Source organism: Pithys albifrons, chromosome 5 (assembly GCF_047495875.1).
Source record: "Pithys albifrons albifrons isolate INPA30051 chromosome 5, PitAlb_v1, whole genome shotgun sequence".
NCBI lineage: Eukaryota > Metazoa > Chordata > Aves > Passeriformes > Thamnophilidae > Pithys > Pithys albifrons.
In genome coordinates, this window is record NC_092462.1 from 9,051,613 (window position 1) to 9,079,407 (window position 27,795).

Consider the following 27,795-nt stretch of genomic DNA (forward strand, 5'->3'; position numbering starts at 1 on the left):
GACCTCCCTCCTGCTCACATAAACCCCTACTGCTTACTATTAACACACATAGAGGTGAAGTGTGATGCTCAGTTGCTGAACTAGCAGGTTTGTGTTGTGAGCTACTGAAAACTAAGGAATTTGTCTCATCCTATGGGAAGCCAATAGGTAAACTAACCTGATTTTGGAAAGTATACATCAGTTCTCCAGCAGCAAGGGTGGTGATGACAAACTTGCTTGTTGAGATGTATATGCCACATACACAGGTTCCGATAGATGATGTGCAAGGTACAAAAACTTTATGCCCTTCATTACATTAATATCCTTCTCAGAGGTTGAAAATTTTACCTGATATCCTGGATCAGTCTTTTTCATCCATCAGACAGTGCACCCATGGTAGCAGCACCGTAATTAGGTTTTTCAGTTTTGCAGCAAGGAGAGGAAATAATGTGAAAGCCATTTCAAATGCTTGATGCTTTTTGATGGTTCTCACAGCAGCAGTTGAAGCTGAAGAAATGGAAAAAAAAAAGTGTATAATGACCAATATCTTTCTTCTGATATACATATAAATGCAATTGACATTCACAGTAATAACCTACACAGATAGATTTACTTTTATTACTTAAGTGAAACACATTAGGATGAAACTGGGAACTTCAACAAGTTAAAAGGTTGAGATGTATGTAGGCTCATAAACTGTGGAGCTGCTGGATGTGATTAAAAACAGCACAAAGGTGTCTAGATTGGAGAGATTTAATTGATTGCTGTTCCCATACTTCAGCTGGTTCAATATGCAGATGCCACTCTCTAAATAATATGATCCAATCTTTTCTGAGTAGAGCTCAGTGATAAGCATGACTAAAATTTTCAAAGGCATTGAGAACGTAATGGGAAATGAACATGTAATTATTCTTCTGACCCTTTGAAAATCTGAGTCATGATATCTACTGCTTATTGATCACAAACTGTAACACATCTAAAGTGAGACCATTAAATTACTTTTTTAAATGAAATGTTTGTTAACAGAATCCTATTTAAAAAAAAAAAAAAGGAAAAAGAAAAAAATAAAAAAAAAAAGTGGGAAATTCCCTGACCAAAAAAATCAAAACAACCAGAAAGAGGTAAAATTTCTAGGAAGAAATTCTTATCCTAACTTAATGCCTTGTAGCACTGCATTGCTAGCAGTATGGGTCTTTAACTGGGCTATATCTGAACATACATCTGAAGGCAAAAGGATCTATATGTCTCAAGAAATAAATTTCAAGGCCAATTCAGTGCTGAACTTCAAATGTTTTGTTGTTACAGTTCAATAAAATCACTTTGTGTTACATTCATTTCTGTATAAAATAAAGTGAATGTCACACTTTTTTGTCATATCATTTTTATTTAACGGGTTTTTTTCTATATCCATTAGTTAAAAAAGTTATAACAAGTCAAATCATTTATCAAAATGAAAAATGCTGTACTCCTTGAGCAAGGAAAGGGAGTCTAAATAGAATGTCCGTGCTCTTAAATTAATGGAACCATCTTACATTTAATATTTTCCCTTAAGTAGTTATGTAAGCGCTCCAAGATCATTAATGAAGAAGTACAGAATCACAATTTACAGCTGAAGGGCAAAACTGCTAAAAAGCATTTCAAAATCTTGTCATCGAGTGATATACTCTAGGAAAATAAATGTAAGGATCATTGATCTTCGATATCATAATTAAATGTACGTAACAGATGACAAGGAGAAAGGACAACAAAGTTCATTAAAACTTGACTTCAAAATGAAGATGCAGGACTAATCAAACTGAGGTACTAGGGAAGGGTCAGGTTTATAACCAAGGAGCACTTTCATTCTAACCAGAAGAATTTTCAAAACAGATGTTTTTGGTTATTATTCTAATTTTAACTAAGAGTAGTGGTTAATAGTTATTATTTATACAGACAATTAATTTGTTTGCAACATCCCTGAATGTTCCCTTTGCCAGTTCAGCTGCTGGTGGGGTGTTATGTTACATTTCTGTCCCTTAGAATCATTGCAGCAGTTCAGTTGCCTTTCATAAATCCAGCTCTCACTTTGCCATCCAGACACTAATACACACATTCTCAGCTTTCTTTCTAAATAATCCATCAGAACAGATTTACCCAGACTTTCTTAAGTAGTGAAATAATGGATCTTTTCATATACAATACGTTTATTGCAATAAAAGAAAATTCACAGAATTCAGGTGGAATAAATCCCAGAGTGTTAATGGAACTTGCAGAAATAGTGTTGGAGTCACTGGCTATTATTCTTCAGAACTAATGGAGGAAAGCAAAGGTCCCAAAGCTGGAAAATGACAAACCATATTACATTTTTTGAAGAGAAAACCATATAAAACAGGCAACTTACCAGAGGAATTACAGAACAGACATTTCGAATTTGAATTGCCAAGTGAGCTAGCAAAGCAGTCAGTTTGCAAACTGCTACAAAGGCACGCTGAAATATGGTGACAAACAATAGAAATAAGAATTGGCAAAGACAAAGCATGTCTGTGATATAAATATCACTGCTCAGTGCTATTGCTACCACTCAGTACCTTGAGACACTTCCACATGTGTCAGAAAGTACAATAGTCACCCTTTGCCAGACTACAGGAGCAACAATCTACAAGTCTAATTCCTCATTTCTTCCCATCACTTGTACAGAAAAACTTTATTTTGTTCATGTCCCTTTATACATTCAAATATTTTACAACATTAGATAGCCTTGCATTTGTCAAATACCAGGCTTTAAATTGCAAGCTGAGTACACTAAAAAGACTCACAACATATAACAGAAGATGGAACGTAGATCTATTTTGCTCATATGGGAATACTCCTGTATAGGGTTTAGGACTGCAACAGTAACAAAAATAGTCTAAGAACCAATTGTCAGGGTTTGATTCATCCTGATTTAGGAAGGGCATTTCCCTGACAGTTACTAGGAGCTTCTCATGCTGAAAATGAAACAATAAAATAGATTCTTCTTATTTCTCAGGAAATACAGAAAGACTTAGAACAGCCAGGTTTATCAGGAGGCACAAAAAATTTCCCTGTTCAATTTAGTCCTTAAGTACTTGGATGAATAATGAGTTAATCTGTTCCAGAATACATTTAAAAGTTCCAGAAAATAAACTATTTATCCATTTTATCAAACATATATATTTACATATCGTTCAAAAAGTCCGAAAGTTGAACTCTCTTAGTTTTTAAATCCCTTTCTTTATATGAACACAAAGGTCATTTTATCAACAATCAAACAAACCATTTTACTTTTACTTCTTCATTACTGATAGCCTATTTTCTGACATAGCATACCTTCTTGTATTTACCATGTTTAAATTCTGTGTGTAGGTACTCAGCCTGGACTAGGGACTCTTGCTGTGATGATGTATATGGTGGGAAAATATGTATAGGGACTACCCTTTGTAGAATTATAGAAGGAAAAAAATTCTTGTGCTTCTTAAAAGCAAGTGAGGCAGAGAATTCCAGGCATAAGCAATATCACAAACCAGAAAGAACACAGATACCTAATAAAGCTACAAATTCAACCAGGGACAATTATGCTCCTGCTCACTTAACATCTTTTGCCCTCTTCCATGAACAGTGAGTGACTGTTCTTGCGAGGACTAGAGCATTTGCTCTGTAATTCTATAGAATAAAAATATTTCTTACTACTGGAATTCTGCATTACTTGACTATAAGAGTCACAGCAACAGGTTTTACTTACATTATTTCTTACTGCTGTTCAGAAACCTTTTAGTTGTTAAAACTAATTTTCAAAACTACATTTCTGTTATCTGTCCTCTATTCAATAAGAATATCTAAAAAGTGCAGAGATAGGTATGCTTATAACTGATTTTAATAGGATTTATTATTATTATTACTATTATCATATAAAATAATAGGCTAGAATGGTTAGAGTTGATTAGAAAAACTAATAATACAATAAATTTAAGAATGTATTCTTGGTTGTAGCGTCTGTTTCGAAAACTATACTTGTAAAAAATGATCCATTGTTACTTACTTATTTTTACTTTTATAACTATTCTTATCCTAGACTTTAATTTTTCTTCAAATATCATGCCCTTGATACTAGAAAACAGGTTTTCTTCTGAACATTTGTCTGTATTTTCTGAAGTATGATTTCAATCAAATACAAAGTGCTGCCCTTTTCCTCTAATACTTGCACTTATTCTGTGTGTTATTTGCTTCAGAGGTAGGAAAGCAATCCACATCTGGCACCTCCTACCACATGCCCCTTTGCATTTAATTTGGCAATAGAAGGAAAAAGTATTGAATCAGAAAGATCTATTAAAAAGAAATGTAAACAGGAATGTAAGAGGGATCCAAGCTCATTAGAAAAATATGAAAGAAAACAGGTGCAGGTTAGGCTGGGATCTCAAAAGTGCAATTTCTTAATGGTGTACTCTGAGACCTTATTTTCCTCTCTTCTGCTCCTTTTTACTTCCATTTTTCCAGATGTAAACAATCTGTAGAACCAAACAAAATCCTCAGATAATTTTAAATTACTTTTAAATGTTCATCTATGGGACAAAAATTGGACCTTTGAAAGCTTTTGCTTCAAAGTGGAGTGGTGTAGAACAGCTGGTGGCCCTTCCTCATCCACTGGGCAAAGAGCGAGCAGGAGAAATGACACTAAAATGACCCTGAATCTCACATCTCTAAGTATACAGAAATACATTCAGAGGATGAAGGCCTCACCCCAAAAAACATTCCTGACAGTACTGGAACAGAAATCTAATGAAATCAGAGAATTTGCCAAGTCCAGACCAGACCTTCCAATAAGAAGATACCAAGGACATAGTAAAAAAAGAAAAGGCAGGGAGCATAGATTTCACACAAAAATGTGGGGTTTTTTTCTTATGAAGCTTACCCTTTAAATCTTAAATCATGATTAAAGTTTGGATTATGTGTGAAATGCCATGCACAACTCAAATACATTTTCATATTTTATACAAAGAGATAGTTGAAACAGATATACAATACTCCTTTAAATGGATTGTGCTTCTGAAACTCTATTAGAATAAACTCTACATTTATTTTCATCAACATGGCAGACTTGTCTCATTAACCAGATTCATATTTGTTTTCCAGAAGATTTCAATTGTAAGTATTTGGTAGCCAACTTTGAGAAAAGAAAAAGTATATTAATCACTGTCCTAATGTAGATATATGAGAGCCTGGGGTGCCATAAAGCTTCTATTCCCTCTGGTTTGGGAAAACTCTATTAATAACAGGTGGCAGAGCTGTAAGTTAGATATATGTATTTTCCCAAACAACTGTCAACCAAAACTTTGGAGAATATTACACACAGAACTGTGTTCTGATATCAATACTAAGGTTCAGAAGTCAAATACTACTCGAGCATTAGAATTTCTTCTGCATGTGCATTATGATACAGTCCTTAATTTCACAATCCACGTGAGTCCTGTCTCCTTCCGTGCACAAACTGACAGTGTTCACCTTATGAGCAGTTATCCAGGTTGGGTTTTTTCTCTTTTTTTTCAGTGTTATCCTAGGACGTGGTTACCATAGAGCACTCATGCTCTGAGCAGAAGATGGAATTAGCAATTTCCTCATGAGCTTCTTCCTGGGACTCAACTCGAGAGTATCAGATGTTCAGAGATATTAAAAAATTTACGTTTGTAAAGGTAAAACAGCCTCAGGGAGGAATAGGCTTTATTATGGTCAGCGGCTAAGGCACTGAGGACCAGAATTTTCACAGCTAAATAGGTACCCAAAAATGCATGAAGGAGCCTGATAGTTTTCCCAAAATTGCTAAAACACTTCATTTCCAACACAAGGGTGCTTTTGAAGTTTCTTCTATGAGACTATGCCCATCACTAGCCATGCAAATAAAAACATTTTAAAATCTAACCCAAAAAAGATTAAGGATGAGGGCATCAATGAATTGCGGATTCCAACTCTCAGACATCTTGGATCTCATCTTCAGTGTGTGTGGCATTCTACTAACATTTCGTATGCCTGAAACACCAGCTCCAAGCTGCAGCAGAAATTAAAACATCAGTTGTACTCTGAATCCTCAGCATTTCTGCATATCAGTCATCAAGATCCCAAGTCAGGCATCCAAAAATACTGAATACCTCTGCAAACACTTTTACATAAATGAACTATCAGCAAAAAGAAACTCTGTGGAGCTGCTGTGGGCAATTTTCAAATACTTAAACTGCGTAACCATTCTCTCCCTGCAGTTCTCATCATCATTTGCTACATACCTTCCAGCTTCTGCAAAAAGTGGAGGAGTCCTGGCTGCAATCTCTTTCCCTGCAAACTCTGACTCTCTTGCACTGGATGGGGCAGCAGTTCCTCCACAAAGACTGTGTAGCTGAAGACCACTACTCCATGTGTGCACACAGAGGCCCATTCTCATATGTAGTGAAGCTGAAGTGCAGACTACAAATCACTTGGATTTGCAACCCCAACGTGGTTCTTTTAATTCTTTGCAGACTTGTTGGTTTTTTGGTAGCATTTCAGATATTAGAAAGAATAAACAGAAAAAAAAGTGCAAGACTGCCCTCCTGATTTAAGGCACTGACTTTTCAGAGCCATTTGATGCCCCACTGACATGCAAATGACCCTGATCATATTTTCTGCTGTAAGAAAGCAGAATTCATGGTCTTGCCTTTGTGTTACATGTGCCCAAACCAGACTTAAGGATTCTACAGTCCTCAGAATAAAAGTATCACTTCGAGTCACTTCCTTTCATATATAAACATCAAATAAATTTTGCTCTGTATCTAAACAGGTAGTCATTTCTTGGGATAACTAAATATATATATTTTATTACTTTACTTTCCTTGACAAATATGAATTAGTCTGAAATAAAGTTGTATTTGTAGTAGCGATACAGAGTCAATAGCACTAGCTCCAAACATGGAAACCAATCCAAAATCCAAGATCTGCAACAATTACTTAATTTATTTTGTCCAGTCTTCTATAAATGAGCTACAATATCCCATAATACAAATTCTCATATTACATTAGAGATGAGCTGGCTTTTTGCAATTATATAAGTGGTAATCATGAGGTGTTTTTCTACTAGCTGTTGTAATAATTACATCAAACTAAGATTTATCATATGAAAACTTGAAGGACATATGAAGACATTTTTGTTCCTGTAAAAGTAATAGCTTATCACATCCATTGCAGACATAGATGTACAGAAGAAATAATAAATGAGGAGTCAAAATTGAAAGGAATAGAGAGTTCTGAACACTTTGATAAATTTGCAGCACCCAGAAGGATACTTCAATTGTTGGCTAACATAGAAACAGAGAATAATCATAAGCATATCTCCATCAACACTGAAATATGTGTAAGGACAATAAAACTATATATATTCTTTTGTTCAACATCTTTGATGGAGAACTATCATTTAGAAATAATACATAATAGCTCTATAATGCATAATATATAATTATGTAAATAATTAGTATAATCTTGAGATGAGATGAGGGCTATTAGTGGCAGTGGATACTTTGAACCTTGCACATTTAGTCAAAAAGACCAATGACATCCAATCAAAGTTCTTTAAAATGAATTGCAACAAACAATGGCAGCACATCTGCTATTAGAATTATAATTGAGTTTAGGAGAGAAACAGCAGCTGAATGCAAGGCAGATAATTAAGGAGCAAGCTTTTGTTAACACTATCAGTAGGGTCATGATTCTGCAGATTGTGAACTTATTATGGCTGAACAAACTAGTCTCTTTTTATAACAGAGGTATATTTCTTCTTTTTATATCAATAGGAAATATTCTGGCCACTCGATAACTGATGATTTATTTATTTAAAGATAGCCATTTGGAGAATGATAAGCATTTACAGAATCTACGATTACCATGGAAACGTTATTCTTAAACGCTGAGGATTGTGGGAATAATTGGTTATACAATTGGATGGGTAAATAACAAGTCTCTGAGAATGACAAAGACTGTAGCTACAAAATTACATTAAGTAATTTCTCTCTTTCAGGCTAATATAGATTTTATGATAACCCAGCTCTGGAAGGGAAGCAATTTACCTTCCATGGGTAAACAGTGAAAAGAAAACATTTAAAAACATTTATGGCATGCAGACAAAAAAATATAGAAATGCAAGTTCTTGAGGTGCTAACGCCTAACCCAGGCATTAGGGAATTACCTTAAACCCAAGACTGGAAATTAGAAGTCATCTGAAATTTATATTTCCTATTGAATGTTGACAAATCTTGGAACAAAGATTACCCACGTAGAAAACACAAACAAGAACTACCAAAGGATTCAAAGTCACTCCGAGCTTGCATCTTGGAACCACAATTGGGCAATGCAAGATGCTTGACCATTCATAACCAAGAGTCAGGGTTAAAAAATGGAGAGAAAGTCATTAAAATGTCAACAACATTGGCAAAAACGACTGTTAGCAATATTAGTGTTATAATATCATCTCGTTGTAATAACTGGTAGTCTTTAATCAAACTGTAGAGTGTAAGTTCTACCAAAGTTCTTCTCTCCATTGTATTATTAACTCATGAGGCACAGACTCAGGATCTTTGGATTAAGACAATCCTGCTGACAACATAGGTCATTTCACTGGCAAATCTAAATTTGTTAGGCACAAATGAGTAATCCTTCTTTGGAATTTCATTGACCTCAATGTGTAAATAAAGCAAGCAGAATGTGCCTGACTGGCAGCAAGCCATTACTGTGCTATGTGCAATAAAAACACTAATATGTCAAAGGGATTTTAAAATTATGCCTTGATATTTCAACCTGCTGAAAATTCTACTTTTGACCCTGCAACCTCCAAAAATAATAGAACAAAAAAATTTTTAAAATATTTTAACATTACTAAACGTATGCCCACAGCAAAGTTATTTGTAGGTTTCTTGTTCCTGCTTCTGGACCTTCTAAGGTTTTATTTCACCTGACTGTGGAAAGAGTAAGCAAAAGCTTGTCATGATTTGAAACTGTTTTTATCTCTGTTTCTTCATTAAATCCATTCCAAACCTCAATACAGAGAAGCTTAATTTGGCCATTATTACAATAGAACTCAAATGTGCTTCAGTAAAACACAGGAATGGTAACATTTCTGCCCAGTTCCTTTAAGGGAATCAGGAAAGGAACAGGTACCATCTACAAATAAAAATATGTCCTCCTGCTCATAAGCTAAGCCTGTTATGATTTCTTTACTAGCAGAAATCTGAAGCACCTCTGAAATTTTATAAAAAGTACTGTTGATAATTTAATAAAACTTTCCTAATCCTCTCTTCACGTTTGTAGAGGTAGCAAATGTAAATGCACAGATGTATGTCTGGAAATGTAAGAGAAAGAGCCAAATGGAGGTGAAACAAACTTGCAGGTTTTCTGAAGTGTGTTATAATGGTGACTAGTCAAGCCAACATGTGATGGCAGAATCTGAGTATACTCTGACTTTCACTCTACGTGCAAAGGATATTTGAGAGGAAAATTTGACTACTATTACCTATTCCCTACATGTATGTAGCAGATTTGGTATTCTGCATAATTAAGAACCCTGACTTGAAGTGGCCATTGAATAGTCTCAAGATTGATATAGATAAGGACCATCTTTCTGAAAGGATTTGAAAAACAAAATGAGCTTGAAGTCCTGACCTTTCCTGTTGTAGGTAAATTCTGGACTACTCTTTCAAAATGGATAGTTTCCCTAATTTATCTTTTTAAAAGTGCTATGTATTACAGAATAAAAGATGCCTGAATTTGAAATTTTAGGAATTCTGTATCTAAGATATATAAAGAATTGTGGAAATAACTAATGGGCTGACATTTATTTTCTGAACAGTTCAAAGAATTGGTGTGATTGAGATGTGAATGAGGTAATGGCACATAAAACATGAAGTCAACATTTTTCTAAAGACCATTAATAATATATTTTTTAGCACCTTCTTACTGGAAAATCTGAAAGATTTCTTCAAGATGATCAGATTTCATGAAAGCAACAGCACTGGGGACCTGTCCCTGTAAAGTAAGGCCTGTTTTCCTAATCAACCTCTACGGTAACCATTTCATAGTTTGCCACCTCAAGGACTTGGAGCCTAACAGAAAATCAACATTATCTCCTTTTAGCAAGAATTTTTCTCTACCAAATTAAAAATAAAGGCTGTTGCTATGATTGTATTTGTTGTTATGACCACCACTGAAGACAGTGATGCAAAGAAGAAAACAACCTGGAGTTGCACCATTTTCCAACGTCATTAGATGCTGCTCTAACGCAAGGCTGATATATTGATTCACCAATCAATGAAATCAGCACATTTTGAACACCTTTAGAATTTCTTTTCTCTCCAGTTGGATATGGCTTTTACAGTTCTCCAGTTGTAATAATGATTTCAAATATTTTTCACAAGTTTCACCATTGGGATGTCTACCAGAAGCAATAAACTGCTCAAACCAAACCTTCTCCATGGCTGTCACAATTTCCAAGTTCCTTCTCCACAATACCATCATAAAACAGCAGGGCCTGCAAACAGACATCTCCAAAACTCTCCCACTGAAATACCTTCTACTTTTACATGACAGCCTAATTCAAAGTGCAAATGTTTCCTGTTTACACTGAGTACAGTTGTGATAATGGAAATTCAGCATTTCAGTAAGAAAGTGGCTTTCAAAATAATAAACAGGAGTGCTTTTTTCCCCTATGCAAAAAAGAAAAATAATCAGTCTTGCTAACCAAATAAGCTTGTAAAACTTAATCTGATACAGCAGAAGCATTTGCAGCAGCTAGTGGACTTCTTGGTAGAGGCAGAAGTGTCTGGAAACAGAATGAGCATATTGGCAGGTTCTACCTAACAGCTCACAGCCTTCCCCAACTGGTCTGATGTCCCATCAAAGGACACATGAATTGCATTTGTGTCATTAACAACTTTTTAAAAAATTCCTCTCTTCAATCAAGAATGCAGGTTTAGTTCTCTCATTCTTGCAGGGACATCAAGAAACAACAGAAGACAGTTAGAGCAGTGGAAAATTCTGGAAATTTAGTTTTCTTCCTGTCTTTTTTTCCACTTTTTCTTTTAGAGAACTTTGTGGGGCCATGATTGAAAGGTCTGTCATATTGTGGATAACTCATACATAGAGGATACCTGCTTCTTTCTTGCACATCTGCAATGGATGTCCTGATGGACATGAATTACCTATTGGCATCCAAAGAGTGAATGGTCAGGGCAGCAGCAGCATTTCATTTGATCAGATATCAGTGAAAAAAGAATTTGGTCTTCATGTTCTCATTACCATGAAAGCATGAATTCTAATAATGCAGGAGGGATTAAAACCAAGACTGGTTTCCTTTGTTGTTGTGGAAGTAACAAGCAGATTTTCTGGTAAACAGAGGTTGCTTCAAAATAATTGACACATGATTAAACATGGAAGACTTAAAGCAATCTGACAGGATGATTTTTCAGCTGAAACCCAAGTTGACTCCTTCCTTTACTCCTAAACTGCAGTTTGCACTATTGACCTGACCAACAGGTCATATCTGCAATTTTCTTTTTATGAGACCTTCCTTTCCATAGTCATGTCATTGCTCCTCCACAAAGTGGTTAAGAGTAAAGGCTGAATGTCCCTCATCACCAGGGTAATGAGATATGGTACAGCACAATAATATTTGTCACTTATATTTAACTTTATTATTTTAAAAGACCTTATGAATATTAATCAAGCAACCTCTTCAGTATCCCAAGAGGTGGGATAACACCTACTGTTAGCAATATTGTGTTGTGTTATGTGATATATAGCTCCACATATAATACATAATTTAATAAGATTTACTAATGACCTTGAATTCTATTTAGATTTTCATTCTACCTTCAGCTTCATGGAGCTGAAGCCCAGAAATTCAAATATATTTAGGTATGCAACTTCCATTGATGGCAGTGCAGGTGAGGCAGATGACCCCTGACAATCTGAAGTGAAATATTTTCATGACATGCATTAAAGGACAGGACAGGCATTGTGTTTCCCTTTTTCTTTTTCTATGTCTTCTTTCCCAGTGGGAAAATTATGTGGCAGGTTTCAACATTATTTTTCATTTATTTATTTTATGTCTGCTCTGCTTCACATTTGATATTGAGGCAAGGTTAATGACATGCAGCTTGCATTTGGAATTGAGAGTGGAGATGTTTAAGGTTGTTCCTAGATCCTGTGGGTATATGGTAGATATTGCCAGAACATACAAGAGATTAAATGATGCTTATCAAAAATCAATGTATACTAATTTTTCCTATCTGTGCAAATTTGCTGGGTTCACAACAGTGGAGGCAATGCCTGCATTTCACATATACTAGCTACTCCAGCTCAAGGTTAAATCCTAAATTACTTCTTGAGGCAAAACTCTCAGGTAGTTGATTAATGTTTGGGCTGTAGTAGCACGTTAGATTTCACCTTATGCAATGATTATATATGAGCCATCACTGAAGTCTCATATGGAATCAAGGATGCTTGATTGATTCATTTAATGTCTTTAAGGTGTTTCTATTTAAAAAATACTTCTAAAAACTGTAGCTGTAATTAGAGCTAGGACAATGGTTGCCCCTCCCCACAGAGAAGCATAAAATGAATTGGATCAGTAAGAAGAGCCTTCAAATGCATTTGCCACATTTTGTGAGAGATCTGTAAACTGAATGTGTGCTAAAAAGAGATATGAGGGGAAAAAAATGTTAATACAAGTAGAACATCTGATTAGGCCAAAGGGGACCCACAGTCAGAAACTGTTTCTATTGTTGATTTCTTTGTGACTGTTGGCAAATCCCTAATCTCTCCATGCCTCCATTGTCTGGTAGTAAAATAGGCATAAAACTTCATCTTTCTTCAAGGAAGTATGGTTAAATGCAACAGTGTTTGTGAGGTATTCACAAACTACTAGTATGTAGGGTGGGAAAATGAGATTTTCCTTGACATTTTTTCCTCTCTCATGACTGATAACTAGGCTATATCATCCAGGCAATTTGTTTATGTCTGGAGGCCCTCAGAAGGCTTGATTTACAATATGAGTGTGGCTGAGTATAGTGCATATCTCAGATATGAAGCCTATTGACCAAGGAAGTCATTGCAATTGAAGAAAGAATTAACTGCTCTGTTGGAGGGCTTCATAAACTCGTTTGTTATTACTGTTGCTCCACAGAGCCCCAGCTGTCCAGCACACTCTCCTTCTGATGGTATGGTCTGCTGGCAGCTTAAAGGCTCTTCTACTGAATGATGAGTCTTTTTGGGCTTGGGTTTGGGGTTTTTGGGGAGTTTGGGGTTTTTTTTTCCATATAATAGTGCACTTAAAACAACAAGTTGGGAGCTGTTATGTATTTATTTACCATGGCGGGTTAATCTCATCTGGGGAGGTATAGAAACCCAATCATGAGTGCTACAGTATATAAGCTAATTGCCAGGATAAAACCAAATGAATAATTACTTAACTTCAGAATGAGGCCTGAGGGAATTTTTCTTTAATAAAGGTTTAATTCACCAGTGATAATGAATGCAATCTCACATACTACTGAACAACACCATTAGCATAATGACTAAGATACAAAAACTATAATTAGAACAAAACAGAAATGTTAATTACAGCCACAAAGGTACCAAAGAAAAAGGGAGTTTTCCTTTACCTGTCAAATTGGTTCCTGCCTGTGTAGCTTTAGTAATCCCTGTGAATGGGTCATCAATTCTGCTCGAGTGACTGACAGGCAGAAATTAAAAACTGAGGCTTCCTTTGCCTTTTCATTCCAAAGGGGACTGCGATTCATACAGGAGACTCAAACAGTTAATAGCACAGGTGAGGGCAGTAAAGACTGTACCTCTAATCATAAAACTTAAAAATTAGGCTCCCATGTATCTGAATCCCACACTTCAGTTCCTTTTCGCACAACAGCAGCCCCATCCTCTCAACTCAGGAATAATATTAGATCTCTTCCAAGTTTATTTACCACCCCCAGGCGTCCTCACTGTGCACAGCACCAGGGAGCTGGACAAGGAAATGTGGGAGCCTCTTGGCTAGGCAGCTGCTGAGAAGTTTACTGATAACAAGCAGCTTCATTTCCTGCACTAACAACAACAATAACCCAAGCTCTTTGTACATCAAAATTTGCACAAACTCTTATATCTGCCTTAAATGAAACCTGGAAGATGTCCTCGTGGAAGAGCACTCTTTTGTGCCATTTCTGGTGTGCATTTCCTCTAATCTCATGCTACTCAAATATTAAATTTGCTGATTCAAGAACTCAAAATTATAAAATACAAGAGTGAGTGTTGCATTTTTCCCCCTTACGGGACTTAGTGTTTAAAATGGACATGAACTGAATGGGGAGCTATTCAGTTTTTCTTTTTATCTCATCCTTCTATGTTTGATTCCAGACCTTATTTAGCACACATCTTCGAAACCCTGCACTGAATACAAAATTAACAATTCCTTCATAGGCTTTTTTGTGGTTTTCTCAGCTTTTCTTTTTTTTTTTTTGTGGTACTCTCAGCTCTCACTGTAATTAATCTATCCTCCCAACACCTCTAAGAAATCATATAATTGAACAGAGAGATGAAGGCCACTTCACTAAATATTCACTAGATTAGGTGCCTGCTTTGATACAACTAAGTTGTAATTCATGCAGCAGTGCACACATTTAAAGTACAGCCCCTATTATTTTGTACTTTACATGTGAGCCTTCAGAATGCCCATAAACAGTAAATATCTGTGAAAACCCCTGTTGAAGAAATCTGCTGATAATCCCATTAGAACATGGTGGTGAAGAGGAGAGGGACTCAGTCCCTCACAGTGGCATTTGACCACCTGAACCATGAGACAGCCCCTCCATCCCAACAGTTTTGAACCTTTCACATGACAATCTCTGCAACAGATGAACAGACAATCAAAAAGGGTGGGAAAGAAGAAAGAAAAACACTAATAATCTGAGAAATCATATAAATTTTTGTTATTGTGTTTTCTAATTTCCTTGCATGTTGGAGAACCTGGAAGCAGACATTGGTGGGAAAGACACATCTGCTGTTCACCTAACACTGTTGGCATTAAAGATAATGAAGGCTGACTTAAATATTTATACCTGAACTCAGTCACAGTCCTAGAGGGAATAAACCTGCCTTGTGATGAATGCAGTCAGAGGCTGTTTGGTGAGCATGGGCTGACATGCAGCTATGAATACAGCACTTTCACTGAGATGTCCATGAGAGGGTTTAGTAAAAGTGCTCACTGTTCAGTAACAGGAAAGTGATGAAAGCACTGATGCTAAAGCATTGGCTAAACCACCTCAGGGAGGGAGGCTCAAGTCCATCTGTTTGAGTAGATCTCTCACCACCTGGCTATACAGGATATGATACCTTTCCTGTTTAAGCTGGACAATCTCAGTAAAAAAAGCATTCAAGTTTTATTAGATTAAACTGTGGAAAAAAACCAAAATCCCAGGCCCATGATACAGCTTTTTAATGCAGTAAACAGGATGCTTTTGCGAGTGGCAAGAAACCTGGGTTATGTTTCTGTTCATGTACTTTATATGGTGACTCTTTAAACCGAAGTGCTTAGTAACAATCATTATAGCTTGGACAAGAAGCCAAATGTCTCTTCTTCCTAGTCCCTTTCTCCCCTAACTGTGACACTAGGCTTCTGCTGACCCTAGATCTGTTTTTCTAGTCTAGTGATTAAGTCCTTTCTGCCTAGCAGAATATATTCTATAAGTCATACAATCCAACCCACCCAACCAGCCTATATCACAATGATGATATTAATCCAAGATGCTGAAAATGCTGATTTGAATCTTTTCAGGTTAGGCTAAGCATTGGAACTTGAAATACCATGTCCTAGAAAAAAAAAAAGAAAAACAAACAAACAAAACACAAAAGAAACAAACTCAAACAAAAACACACACACCCCAAAACAAAACAAAACCCCCAACAAACACACACAAAAAATTACCTCACAAATCCAAACCAAAACAACAAACACACAAAAAATAATCCCCTAAGAAAAAGATAGTATATTAACTTGCTAAAAGGAAAAACTTACAGACTATGAAGGCAGTCAAGGAGAGGAAGAGCCTGCCCAGGAAGGTTGTGCAGTTTCCATCCCTGCAGGTTTTCAGGATCATACTGGATTAAAGGCAGGGCAAGCTGATATGACCTCATAGTTCATTCAGCAGGAGGTAGAACCAAGAGACCAGAGACCTCTTGAGGTTCCTTCCAACCTGAATTATTCTATGCTCTCACAGGAGAAGTGGTTTGTGGTCTTCCTCATGAGTTACTCTGGGGAAAAACCAACAGTTCAAACTATGCCTTTTGAGTAACTCAGAACTACCTGCAGCAGACTAGGATTGCTACCAGACAGAGTCCTTCATTCTTATCCATCTGTCTCGTTCTTTTACTGTGTCCAGAGAAACTATTTACAGGCAATTTCCATGCATAGTTCTTGCAATAGTTTTTCGTTTTCATCTTTTATTTCAGTAATTCTGTTTTTGAAGATGTTAGCCTTAATAACAATAAGAATATTTCTGTCCAAGCTGACTTTTGCATTTCAGACAATACTAGTTTTTTTAAATTTTGGACAGAAATGACCTATTAAACTAAACTGCCCACTCCATCAGAATCCTGTGCAACTTTAACAGATTTAAAATCACTCCATTTAAATGATGATGCACAAAGCTAAACCATCTCCTCACATGAATTTGTCTTTCATGCAAAGTAAGGTTTTCTAGAAAAAAAATGCTGTAAGACTAACAAAAAAGAACAAAGGAACAGCTGTAAGTCAAGAGTTCTTATGCCAACACACTGTTCAGCTGGGTTCCACATTCATTTCCATCCCCCACATCATGCTGATTACAAACTTAGATGCAGTTCTAAGGTTTTCATTTAATTCATTTTTTCCATATTTTAAATTCATTGTATTTAGCGAACATTCAGTTTGAAACATGCAATATCAAAAGAAACCCCCTCAGGTGCGGGGAATTTGAATAATCAGGTCCACAGGATCCCTGAACCTCAATCCACTGAAGTCTCCCCGGGACCATTTTAAATGTGCAAAGGAAACAAATGTCCAAATTACTCTAAACAATCATGAGATAAGAGATGATATAAAGCAGATGATTAAAATGTTGGTACTTACATTACAGCAATGCCTTTAGTCCCCCACAGAGATACCAGCTCTATTGTGTCTGGCATTCTACAAGCACACAGGATGGTGCCCTGCCCAGGGGGGTTGACAGTCCTTTATTTGCCATCAACATCCATGTTATAACATCAGCAATAGTCAAAACAGAAATATGAACCAAGTGTTCAGGTTGCCCGGTAGGACTGGAGTAGAGCTGGGCATAATTCCCAAGCCTCCCTAGTTCTGGTTTTGTGCCCTGTGTCCAGATCTGAGTGTTTTTCTGTTCTTCTGCCATCCATGGCAAGTAAGCACTGGCTGGCTCCAGCACATTTTCCAGTTTTGTAGGTGTTTCAATTTTCCACAAACTACTGCCTTGTGTCAGAATTACTTATGTTACCCGATCCTCTACAATGCTTCTTAATTTTGTAACGGTTCATTTCATTTCTATTTTTGCAAAACCACGAGTTTTCAAAATCACAGTTTGACCTACTATTATCTAACAATTTCTTCTAAGGCACTACTACATCCTAAAGATTAGGAAAACACAGGGATATGCAAAATGCACAATGTGATGCACAATCTTTTAATAAATTCATCTTCTGTGCTCAGATTGCACAATTCGTTTGATGTATTGTTGAAATATAGCCAGTGACTGAAAATAGGACAGCTTTCTCCCAAAAACTGGCATAGTCTGGAAAAAAAGTAGCATAAAGGAAAATTTGTGATCTAATTAAAACCTTAAATCCTTTGGCATGTTGTAGGACACACATGTTGATGCACTGTTGGAGGTACAGCATTGGTACACCCATACCTACATTACAAACCTGACTGATATCTTGGGAGTGGAATATTCAAGAAGTTTCTCCTGACAGTTTTATCAGTGGGCTTTAAAGTGCTCAGAGTTTCATATAACTGCACAGTCAAACCTGGTTAGTTTTCATAACAGTAATTTTTATGTTATCTGTTTACCTTCTAGCTGAAAATTCCTCTTTCTGATCTGGGTAGAAAAGAGAAAGACTTTGTTAGATGATAATGAATATGATCTTGGTTACTCCAAGGAATGAAGTCCTTTAAAGCAAGGACTGCTTTACTGAGGTGAAGAAATTTTATTCAACCCAATCTTTTGCTATCAGCTAAAGGCTTTACAAGCTAAAATACAGAGTAAAGGTTTATTCAAACCAAATTTGAACTAAAAGTCATCTGCATAATGCACATGTCCTTATCTGCATCCGTATCATAGGCAAAAAATAGCAAAGATGCAGAAAAATACCTGATGATACACTGTGTTCCTTATTTATCAGGAGAGTTTCTTTAGATATGGGTAAACCACTGCTATTTGGTGTATTGTTGCAATATATCCAGTGACTGAATACAGCAGACACCCAGTTTGCCTGTAATGCAACTAATAACTCTCTCTTTTTTTGCTGGTTAAGTAGGAACCCAAACAGCTAATTTCCTTACTCACTACCTGCAAGTCAGGATATATGTATTGGTTTCTAACCATGTCAAGCCATTGCCATTTGTATTTACTCAATATGCCAAAAAATTTCATTACACAGTACATTTTTGTGGCAACTTCCTCTTAGACATTTTCAGCACTTTTTGTTTGGGGATTCAGGAAGGAGAGTTAGGATGTTTGGATCTGAATTATTTCTTAAAAAGCAAGAATAGAAAATTTTGATTCCACTCTATATTTATTTTATTACACAAGACATTCTCCTTGACTCAGTACTAAGCCCTTTTGAAATCAGGCAGGTTCCTCAACAAGGATTTAGAAGCCTAAATTTAGGCTCTCAAATCTGAATTGTATTTGCCTGCAAGGTACCCAAGCTCAAATTCACCCTTACTATCAGGAAATGCAGTTTTTATGGCTCCATTTTTCCTAACAGTGAATAAGGTTATTCAGTCTTGAGAATGTACTTTACCACCTGTCAACACAAATTTTTGGTTGTGATGTTTTCATAATGAAGCATCCCCACCTTCCACTAATTTCCAAGCGAGCCTGAACTTCTCTTAGAACAACTCAAAGCTTTACAATTAGCTGTTGTTGGTTTCTTTTCAGCAATGTATCTTGCATCTCTGATTGCTGGGCTTTGGAAAGAGACTGAACATGTATTTATTGACTAATCAAAAATACAGTAAAAGTAGAAAGACACAGCAATATTTAAAATCTAGCTGATTACCCTTTGGTGGCAGATGACTAACAGCTTACCTCAGCAAAGCAAAAATTGCTGCCAAAGGTTTCTTCATAGAAATAATCCTTATTTATTATCCAAGTTCACAGCTGTATACACTGCAGGCAGTAACTAAAAACACTTAAAAAGCATGATGCTAAAAAAACAAACCCCAAGCTTACATGACCATGCTGCTTATTAAAGGTCCAATTCTTCCTCATTAAAACCAACAGGAAGGGCTCTGTCAGTGGTTTTAGTGGTAAAGGAAGTCATCTCATGGAAAATATTCAGACAAACCCATAAAGCTGCATTCTACTCATTAGCAGTAAATGTGTGATTTTCTCTGACATGAACAGGGAATGTGCTAAACAGCTCAAAAAATTCTTAGGTTACTCAATAATGTATTTTCTTGAAATAATAGGACAACAACAAAAGCTATTTTCTGCCCCCTGTGCACACATGGAGCCCCAGCTGTCCCAACTCAAGTATTTCTATCAGAAAAAAAGTGATTATACACAGCTGTTGTAATAGTTTTTTGGGGGCTAAATCACCAATCTTTACATTGAACAGTATTTTTATGAGACCTATTAAAACTCACTTATTATTAATAATCACTATTCACTCTGGTAAAATGTATGGAATAAGATCAAACAAAAAGAGTGTTGTTCACTAAGCAATTCAACCACTTAACATTGTTTGCTTGAAGGGAAGAACACAGGGAAATAGTCTATTCCTCTCTTGCTGTGCACCCCATCTTCCCTTCTCAGGGCTTTTATTTCCCCTTCCTGAGCTGTAGTCTGCAACAATTTCACACAGTTTGCAGGAGCCAAATACAAAACAAAGCAAGGCTAGGTGACAAAATAGCAGCCAGTGATTTGAAACAGGCTGAAATGATGTAGAATCAAACAGATTCTACCCCTTTATTCTCATATCACTACTAAAGAAAGTAATTGCTCTTAGACAAAAAGTTTTGATCCTACTTTTCCTGACACTGGGTGCCTGTAGCCCCACTAGGACTGTTAAGAGGACTCTAACACTGAAGTTCCACCTGCCAGAGCCAGCAAGACAGAGAACAGAAAGCTCAGGAGCAAACAAGCCTCCTCTGATGTGAACTGGAGAAAAGTTGGCAGACCGAGTATGGAACCAAAATTTAGAATACGGAAAATGTCTTGGACACCTTTGTCAGTTCTCTGAGGTGAAACGTGGTGAGCACCTAAACCTCCGATGCCATAAGGGCTCCCAAAAAGGGAGGCAACTGAGGGAATAGCTGATGACCCTCGGGCTGCTCAGAGACCCCACTGAGACCCCTGAATGAATTAGAAGGCTGACATGTATCAAACAGCATTACCAGCTCAGCTTCCAGAAACATGATGTTTGTGTTAGGTCTGGACTAATTAGCCATGTCTCCTAGCCCAGGTTCCACATATGTGCTGACATGGTGGTATTGTCATTATTGAAGAGCTAACCCTGCAGTTCTACAGACTAAACTCCATCATGCAACAAAAGCAGCCCCTGAAGTAACACACACACACAACATTTAAAATTTTACAAGTCCAAACTATTGTTATAACCCATACTATTGTTCTATACCCATCAATCAGTGCTGGTCATGAATGAGAGGAGATGGGTGCCCTGCATGGATTACCACAAGGGGAACCAGTAGCTTATGAGGCATTTGTTTCTAGGCATGCCAGCCTGGATGGCATTTGCCCACAAGCCCTCTGTATAACCAGAATTAGGTGTGTGATCAATGCATTGGTACAGCTGTGTGTGCCCTGTGCTTACACACACCACATCAGTCCAACAACTTAGAAAATTTAGATATCACCATTGCTGGGAGCAGGTGCCTAGAAAGGTACCATTTGGCATCATGGCAAAGAACTAACCAGGATCCCTGAGGCAGTTGAAGCTCCACAATTTGAAGATTTTTTTTTTTTTTAATTCAAGCAGCTAAGTCTTTTTTACAACTGTACTGCTCTCCTCTCCTAATTCTTCACTCCTCTTCTCTTCCCTAGAATTTTCCAGTTCAGGTTTTTTCTTAGCCTATATTTTCTTTCTCTTCAATACCCTTCCCAACTATGTTTATAATGGTCAAAATGCGATTCAGTCCCACAACTCAGTATGTTGCAGTAGCAGCTGGAAAATGCTGTTCAGATGTTTATGGCCAGTTTTCAGACTCCCTGGTCTTGGCTCTGATGAATCACAAACTTCCTTATTTTCTTGCAGAGGACATCAATGATGAACCCTAGCAAGGGTTTGCAGTTGCCTATACAACAGCAGTATACTTTAAAATTGTGGATATGCTAGGAGTTTTTAACCCTTCCAATCCATCTCCTGGGTTATGCAGTTGCATTTTTGGGTTTGTATTTGCAGTGTAGTGATTTCTGGTGTATGTTAAGTCTTCACCAAGTATAAATGCTTCTTTTGTGTATGTAGTTTTACTGTGGCTAAATCAAATATAACAGAATCACAGAATGGCCTGGGTTGGAAGGGAACTTACAGATCATCTGGTTTCATCTACTTTCATCCCCCCTTCAACCTGGCCTTGAAAACTTCCAGGGATGGGGCATCCACAGCTTCTCTAGGCAACCTGTGCCAGTGCCCCAGCACACTCACAGTAAAGAATTTTTTACTAATATCTATTCTAAACCTACTCTCTTTCAACTAAAGGCCACTCCCCCTTGTCCTGTAAATGGACACTCCATCTTTCTTGCAGGCTCCCTTCAGGCACTGGAAGGCCTCAATTGTATGTAACAGGTCAGGTAGAGAATACATTTTATATTACAGTATGAATATAGAAAAAAAATCCTAGAGGGGAGAACAGGCCCAATAATTATTGAAATAATTCCAAGTTTGACTTTTTTTTTTTAGAATTCTGGGGTAAAAAATATCTACATGGTAACTTTGTTGCTTAACAAGCATATGCATCTCAAGTATATATGTTTTCTTTAAAGATAAATATAAACAAAAGGACTTTGTGAGAGTATATTCATATTTGCCTATTCTGTTATAATGAATTATGTGATTTTTCCAAATAAAAGCACTGGAATAATTAAACTAATTTTCAAAAATTATTCTAGTATATTCAATTACAGATTTTAATTATTTTGGAGAAATAACTCATGGTGTTAATGAAAGAGACAGTAGTTAGAATCATGGCAGAGTATGGGTTTCATGTCTCTGCATTCCATAAGCCTTATTAGAAATGTAAATCAAATATTTGATGAATACTAAGAGTCTATTGGGACATTAAAATGAATATTACCATTGTGACTCTGAGAATCAGGTTGAAGTATAACAGAAGTCAGTTAAGGTAAGTGGATTTCGATGCCAAAGGGAACATTAGCTGTTTTATAGAGGCCTCTAGAGTATTAGCCAGTATTAAATATGAAAATTAGATGTTTAAATAACACTCAGGTTGCGACAAACCAACAAAAGGCACCAGAATTTCAAGGTTTCAGCTGTTGCTTCATACAAACCTCATCTCCCATGTCGATAAAAATGAACGGAGAACAGCAGGATGGTGGGGAACATGCAGATGGCATATGGGAGTTAACTCTGAGGTTCCCATGTCCCCCCATAATCATTCACTATTACAATTAATGAGAATTATGCCACAGCTTTTGAAAACAGGAAAGTCTAATGCTGACCCTTGCTTATATCTTAAAATAAGATCTTGTATTTAATGTTCTGTAAGACAGTCCAAAGCTCACCATATTCTACAAAGGGCATTTTGATAGCCTGAAAGGTTAAACAGCTTTCAGTAATTAAGTCAGTTCTAAATATTTATGCTTCATATAGTATTTAATACTTTGCAAACTGTGAAAGATGAAATTTATTCTTTCTAGGAGATGCTATGCTTTAGTGAAGGGATAGATGGAAAACATAGATGAGCTACATTTCCTAAGGCAACAGACAAAAGCTGTGTCAGGGAGACAACTATTACACATTTTATTCCATCTAAGGTTTTCCACAAAGCATCATGTTCCATTATTTTTTGTGAACACTTAAGAAGGTATCTACCTCAATTTTATGTTCATTTAAAGGGATGGGGGATTTACACCAGCTAGGAAAAAAAAGTGTAAAAATTCTGTGTGCTCCACTAAATCCTAAGTGAGGTATCCAAACAAACATTGTTGGTAGACTTGTGGTGGCTACAGTGAAGTCCAAAGATAAATTCATAACATATTTGTGTTTGACAGAACCAAGGTTATGAAGAGTGACCCCTTAAAGAAATTTCTACATTTGAAAGGGCTCTATGCCATATTTTTTGCTATTTGAATGAAGTTTCATGCAGGTAATAGTCCTTATGAAATTTTAATTATACATGAGTTGAAGTCAGAAAAATAAAAGAATTTCATACTGCTCCAAATTGAATTTTTGTACATCTTGTAGCACAAAGTCTATTTACATTTTAGGATTCATATTCGGACAATTTTGGGTAGTTATCTCCATTTTCTACATTCTTGCCTTTCTCTGTCATTTCTATAATTATATCTGTGACCAGTACATTTCATGATCTATTAAGGTATCACTGACAATATATTTAATAACAGAAAATGTACATGTAGATTTCCTTTGTATGATGTATTGCTTGAAGTACTCCATATTCAAGGAAAAGAGAGAACTAGTGTAATAAGCACTTTTTCCCCCAGTGCTTTGATGAAAGTTCTGGAAAAAAGCAGTCCTGAAACCATCAATAAAACAGAATATTGTCAAAACACTTTCTCATAATAGATTGCCAATTTTGTCTTTGACCTAGAAATATTGACGAAAATGATAAATCTTCTTAAAATACAAGATTTTCTCAGGGACTTTGCTGAAATTCTTTCTACAAAATTTAATGGAGTGGGCCATAAGTGAGGGTGTGTAACACACGTGCTCCTTTTTTCCCCAGAAAAATAAAGACATTAATAAAAAAATTTAATTTTAAGTTAGTAGGTTTTTATCTAGACCCTTTCTGTTGCATTCCAATAGTTTTTGAGTACTGGAAAAACAAAATAGCAAAAGCAGCTTTAATAACTGTATCATTCTACTACAATAAAACTTTCAACATATTTTTTACAGAGATTCAGTCATGAACTGCTTCAAAAGAGAGATATAAGTGACTTAAGATGTTATTAAATTACTTTCACACAAATATCTAAGCCTGTGTGACAGCATTATGCCAATACTTAAATGAAACTTACTCTTATGTCTCTGAACCTCTCACTAAGACTAATTATTTGGAGTGATCAACTTAATTCACATCAGTTTTTCTATGGATGCCATTGGCCTATGGATTAACCTCTACAAGTAAGGGCCTGTCTGTATATTTAGAGGACTAAAATTTCAAAGGAAATATCTATTTGTTATTTAAACATTTAGTCTGGAATGTTTTCTAACAAAAGAGCTACAGATATCTTAACTATCATTGTATTATGCCATTATTGCATGCTTTTGGATAAGAAACTAGGATATTTAGCTATAGGAAATAGCTTTATTTTTCATTTAACAGAAAATGTTTACTAATATACAAATGCAGAAACACATCATTTTTTATAGCTTTTTAAGTGACAAAAATATATTAACTGGACTTTGTAGCCTAAAATGTTGATGACTTTCTTTAAGAGAATGCAGCCTGTTGATGGGTATCCTACAGTATTCAGTCATCTACCACACAGAGATTTATTAGGTGCTGCCTTGAACTACAGCAGAGAGGCATCTTGGATCTTACCCTCCACATCTGTTCTAGAGACTTTGTTTCAAGAAGTTGGATGGTTATTACAGTTTCAAACAATGGATTCAAAAAGAAATTACCACAAGTATTCAGCTTTCAGCACAACTTAAAGAAATGGAAATAATAATTCACGAAGCTGAGGAAAAGCCTCCAACCATGATGGTCATGATGATGGATGTCCCCAGAGCAGAAACGCAGCTTCTTGCTGGGTGACAGACAATACACTGCACTGAAACTCAATTTCAGATAGAATAGCGGTACTGAGACCAACATAATCCCAGCAAAACGAATAACAGAGAACCAAAATGTTACTTATTATCAAAACTGACAGTCAAGTCTGTTTCCTGTAGGACAAATATCAACACTGATAAACAAATCCCACCTTGGCAGAAGGACTGGTAATTCTGTAGGAGATTCACTACGTTAAAGATGTGTTTGTTTTGATCAAACAGAGATAACAGTTGATACCCAGGAAAGTATTTAATACGTCCACTGAAAAAAATGCAAAAGATAACTTAGAGGGAAAAGAAATAATTATTCACTAGATTGAGTAATACTACTTCATATAGAGTTAATACAACAGAATGCAAAAAGATCATAATCTGAAAGGAAACAAAGCTCTTGATAAGTCTTGAAACACAGAATGCCTAAATAATAGAATTCACATAACTATAGAGCACCTAAATTAGATTTTTTTTTCTAGCTGTGTCATTTTTAAACCAGGTGTGAAGGGGCAGAATTTTAGCTTATAAAATATTCTTTTGGACATGAACTTAACAGAAATGGTTTATATGAAAATCAATTGTTGATATCACAAATGGTTGATTCGATGATATTGCACAATATAAATTTGTGATAGGAGTTTGGATTTTTTCTTCCTTTAAGTTTGAAGGGTGGATGAGTAACTTTTTAGAGGCCTTTTGTTCAAAAAGAGGAAGCCTATCTATGTAAATCAAATAGTTGATCAATTCTATGCAATATACTTTAGAGAGCTTTAAATGCAACAATGGATTACAGGAACATGTGACAGGACATTTAAAATAACAAAATGCTGCTGCTACTCAAATAACTGAGATAAAGCAAAGACTACCTTTGCTGAAGTAAGGAAAAATATAAGAAAATATTACAAACAAACTGTCAAGCAGATGACAGCATACAACAATCCTGTTATTTTTAATATGAAGTTATTCTCAATAAATATTACTGTTAAAAACTTTTCTCTGTGATTGTTCCATTTTACAACATGTGTTGTTTTTTTTGCCACTGCTTTCAATTGGAAAAGAATTCTGTATAATAACATAAAGTTTATTCAGCTAAGCAATTTTAATGGGTCAAAGTCCTTGTGCTCCTGCTTTTGTAATCATGACAAAAAGCTGAATATTGTTATTACCTAAAATGCATCAAATTATCAAAACCTAACAGGATAAAAAACCCCCAAACAAACAATATTAAGGTTTTAGGGTTCTATTAAAGACATTGCATAGATTTTCTACTTTGACAACTATTTTTCTTTGGAAAAGCAAGTCTGATTTTTGTTTTAAAACCTTTTAATCTTACGCAATCTCCTGCACATATTCAATACTGACAGCACGAATTCAAGGTCTTTTCTTTGTCAGTAGTGCCTGTCTCAAAAGGCAAGAAGAAGTTGAGTACATTTGTGTCAGGTAAGTGCCTGGAGGAGAAGATTAAGTGTGTGTGTACATACACATATCAAAGATGGACAAAAAAATAAGCTGCTGCTTAGAAAGCACCTGTTTAGCATGGGCATAAGAATGAGTTTTAAGTCAATTTTAAATAATTTGGGCCAAATTTCTGACCCCAATTCCATATGCATTTAAAGACAAATAAACTCCTCTTTATTTCTAAGTATAAGAAATGAGAATAATATATAGTTACCTACAACACAGCAGTATTGGAAGTATTATAGCACTTTCAAAGTATGGATAAAAGTTGCTAAAAATAAGATGAAACTCTAACATGATCCATAGACTAATATGTAAACTGGATATTGGAATAATTCTCCCTTCATCAAATAAGATGTTTGAACTACATTCATTACTCTGCCAAGAGATCTTGGAGTATGGGAGCAGTGATTATTCACATATTCTGCTGTGTAACAAGGGATTTCTTTCACTGGAAATAGATTTTGTTTCATTTCAAGATATACTATGCAAGTTTTCATATATTCTAGAGCTACTATAAATACATATCCATGTATCTGTGTAAATGCATTGTAGTGTGCATATACTGAACTACATTTTAAGTATTACAACATGTATTTTAATAAGGGTGATGGTTGAATCAATTTACATGGCCCCTCTCCTCACAGACAGGAAGTTTTTCAAACTTTTAAAACTTAATGTCTATCTTTCTGACCAAGAATACTGTAATGATAAATCTTTTCATGCATTGTTGAAGAATAAAACTTCTCAAATCATGTATAAGATGTATTTGTAGCAATAAATGGTGAACATTTAATTTTGCTCCCACATACTGCTATTCTAAGCTAGAATTTGTGAATCCCTTAATAGATACCTAACATTTGAGCTCATATTTTCTGCTGACTCATTTTTTTCTTGTTGGGAATCAAAATATCCTACTTAAAAAGAGGATAAATACCTTCCTGTCAAAACCAAGATGAAATATAAATTGAGTCTTAGGGAGGTCTGTCCCAAGTCTGGTTCTATTCAATGTTTTCATTAATGACTACTACGACAATGGAATAGAGAAGTCACTTACAAAGCTTGTAGGTGACACTATGCTGAAAGCAGTTACAAGTA

General features: G+C 35.9%; 1 protein-coding gene across 1 annotated transcript in view; it reads right to left on the reverse strand.

Annotated features, from left to right (window-relative positions):
• Nucleotides 1–340: 340 nt before the first annotated feature.
• The window catches only part of IQCM (IQ motif containing M), a 63,718-nt gene continuing 36,263 nt past the window's right edge, over nt 341–27,795 (reverse strand). The window contains exon 8 of the mRNA XM_071555971.1: nt 341–486. Coding sequence (XP_071412072.1) covers nt 341–486 — 146 coding nt within the window. The remainder of the gene's footprint in view (nt 487–27,795) is intronic.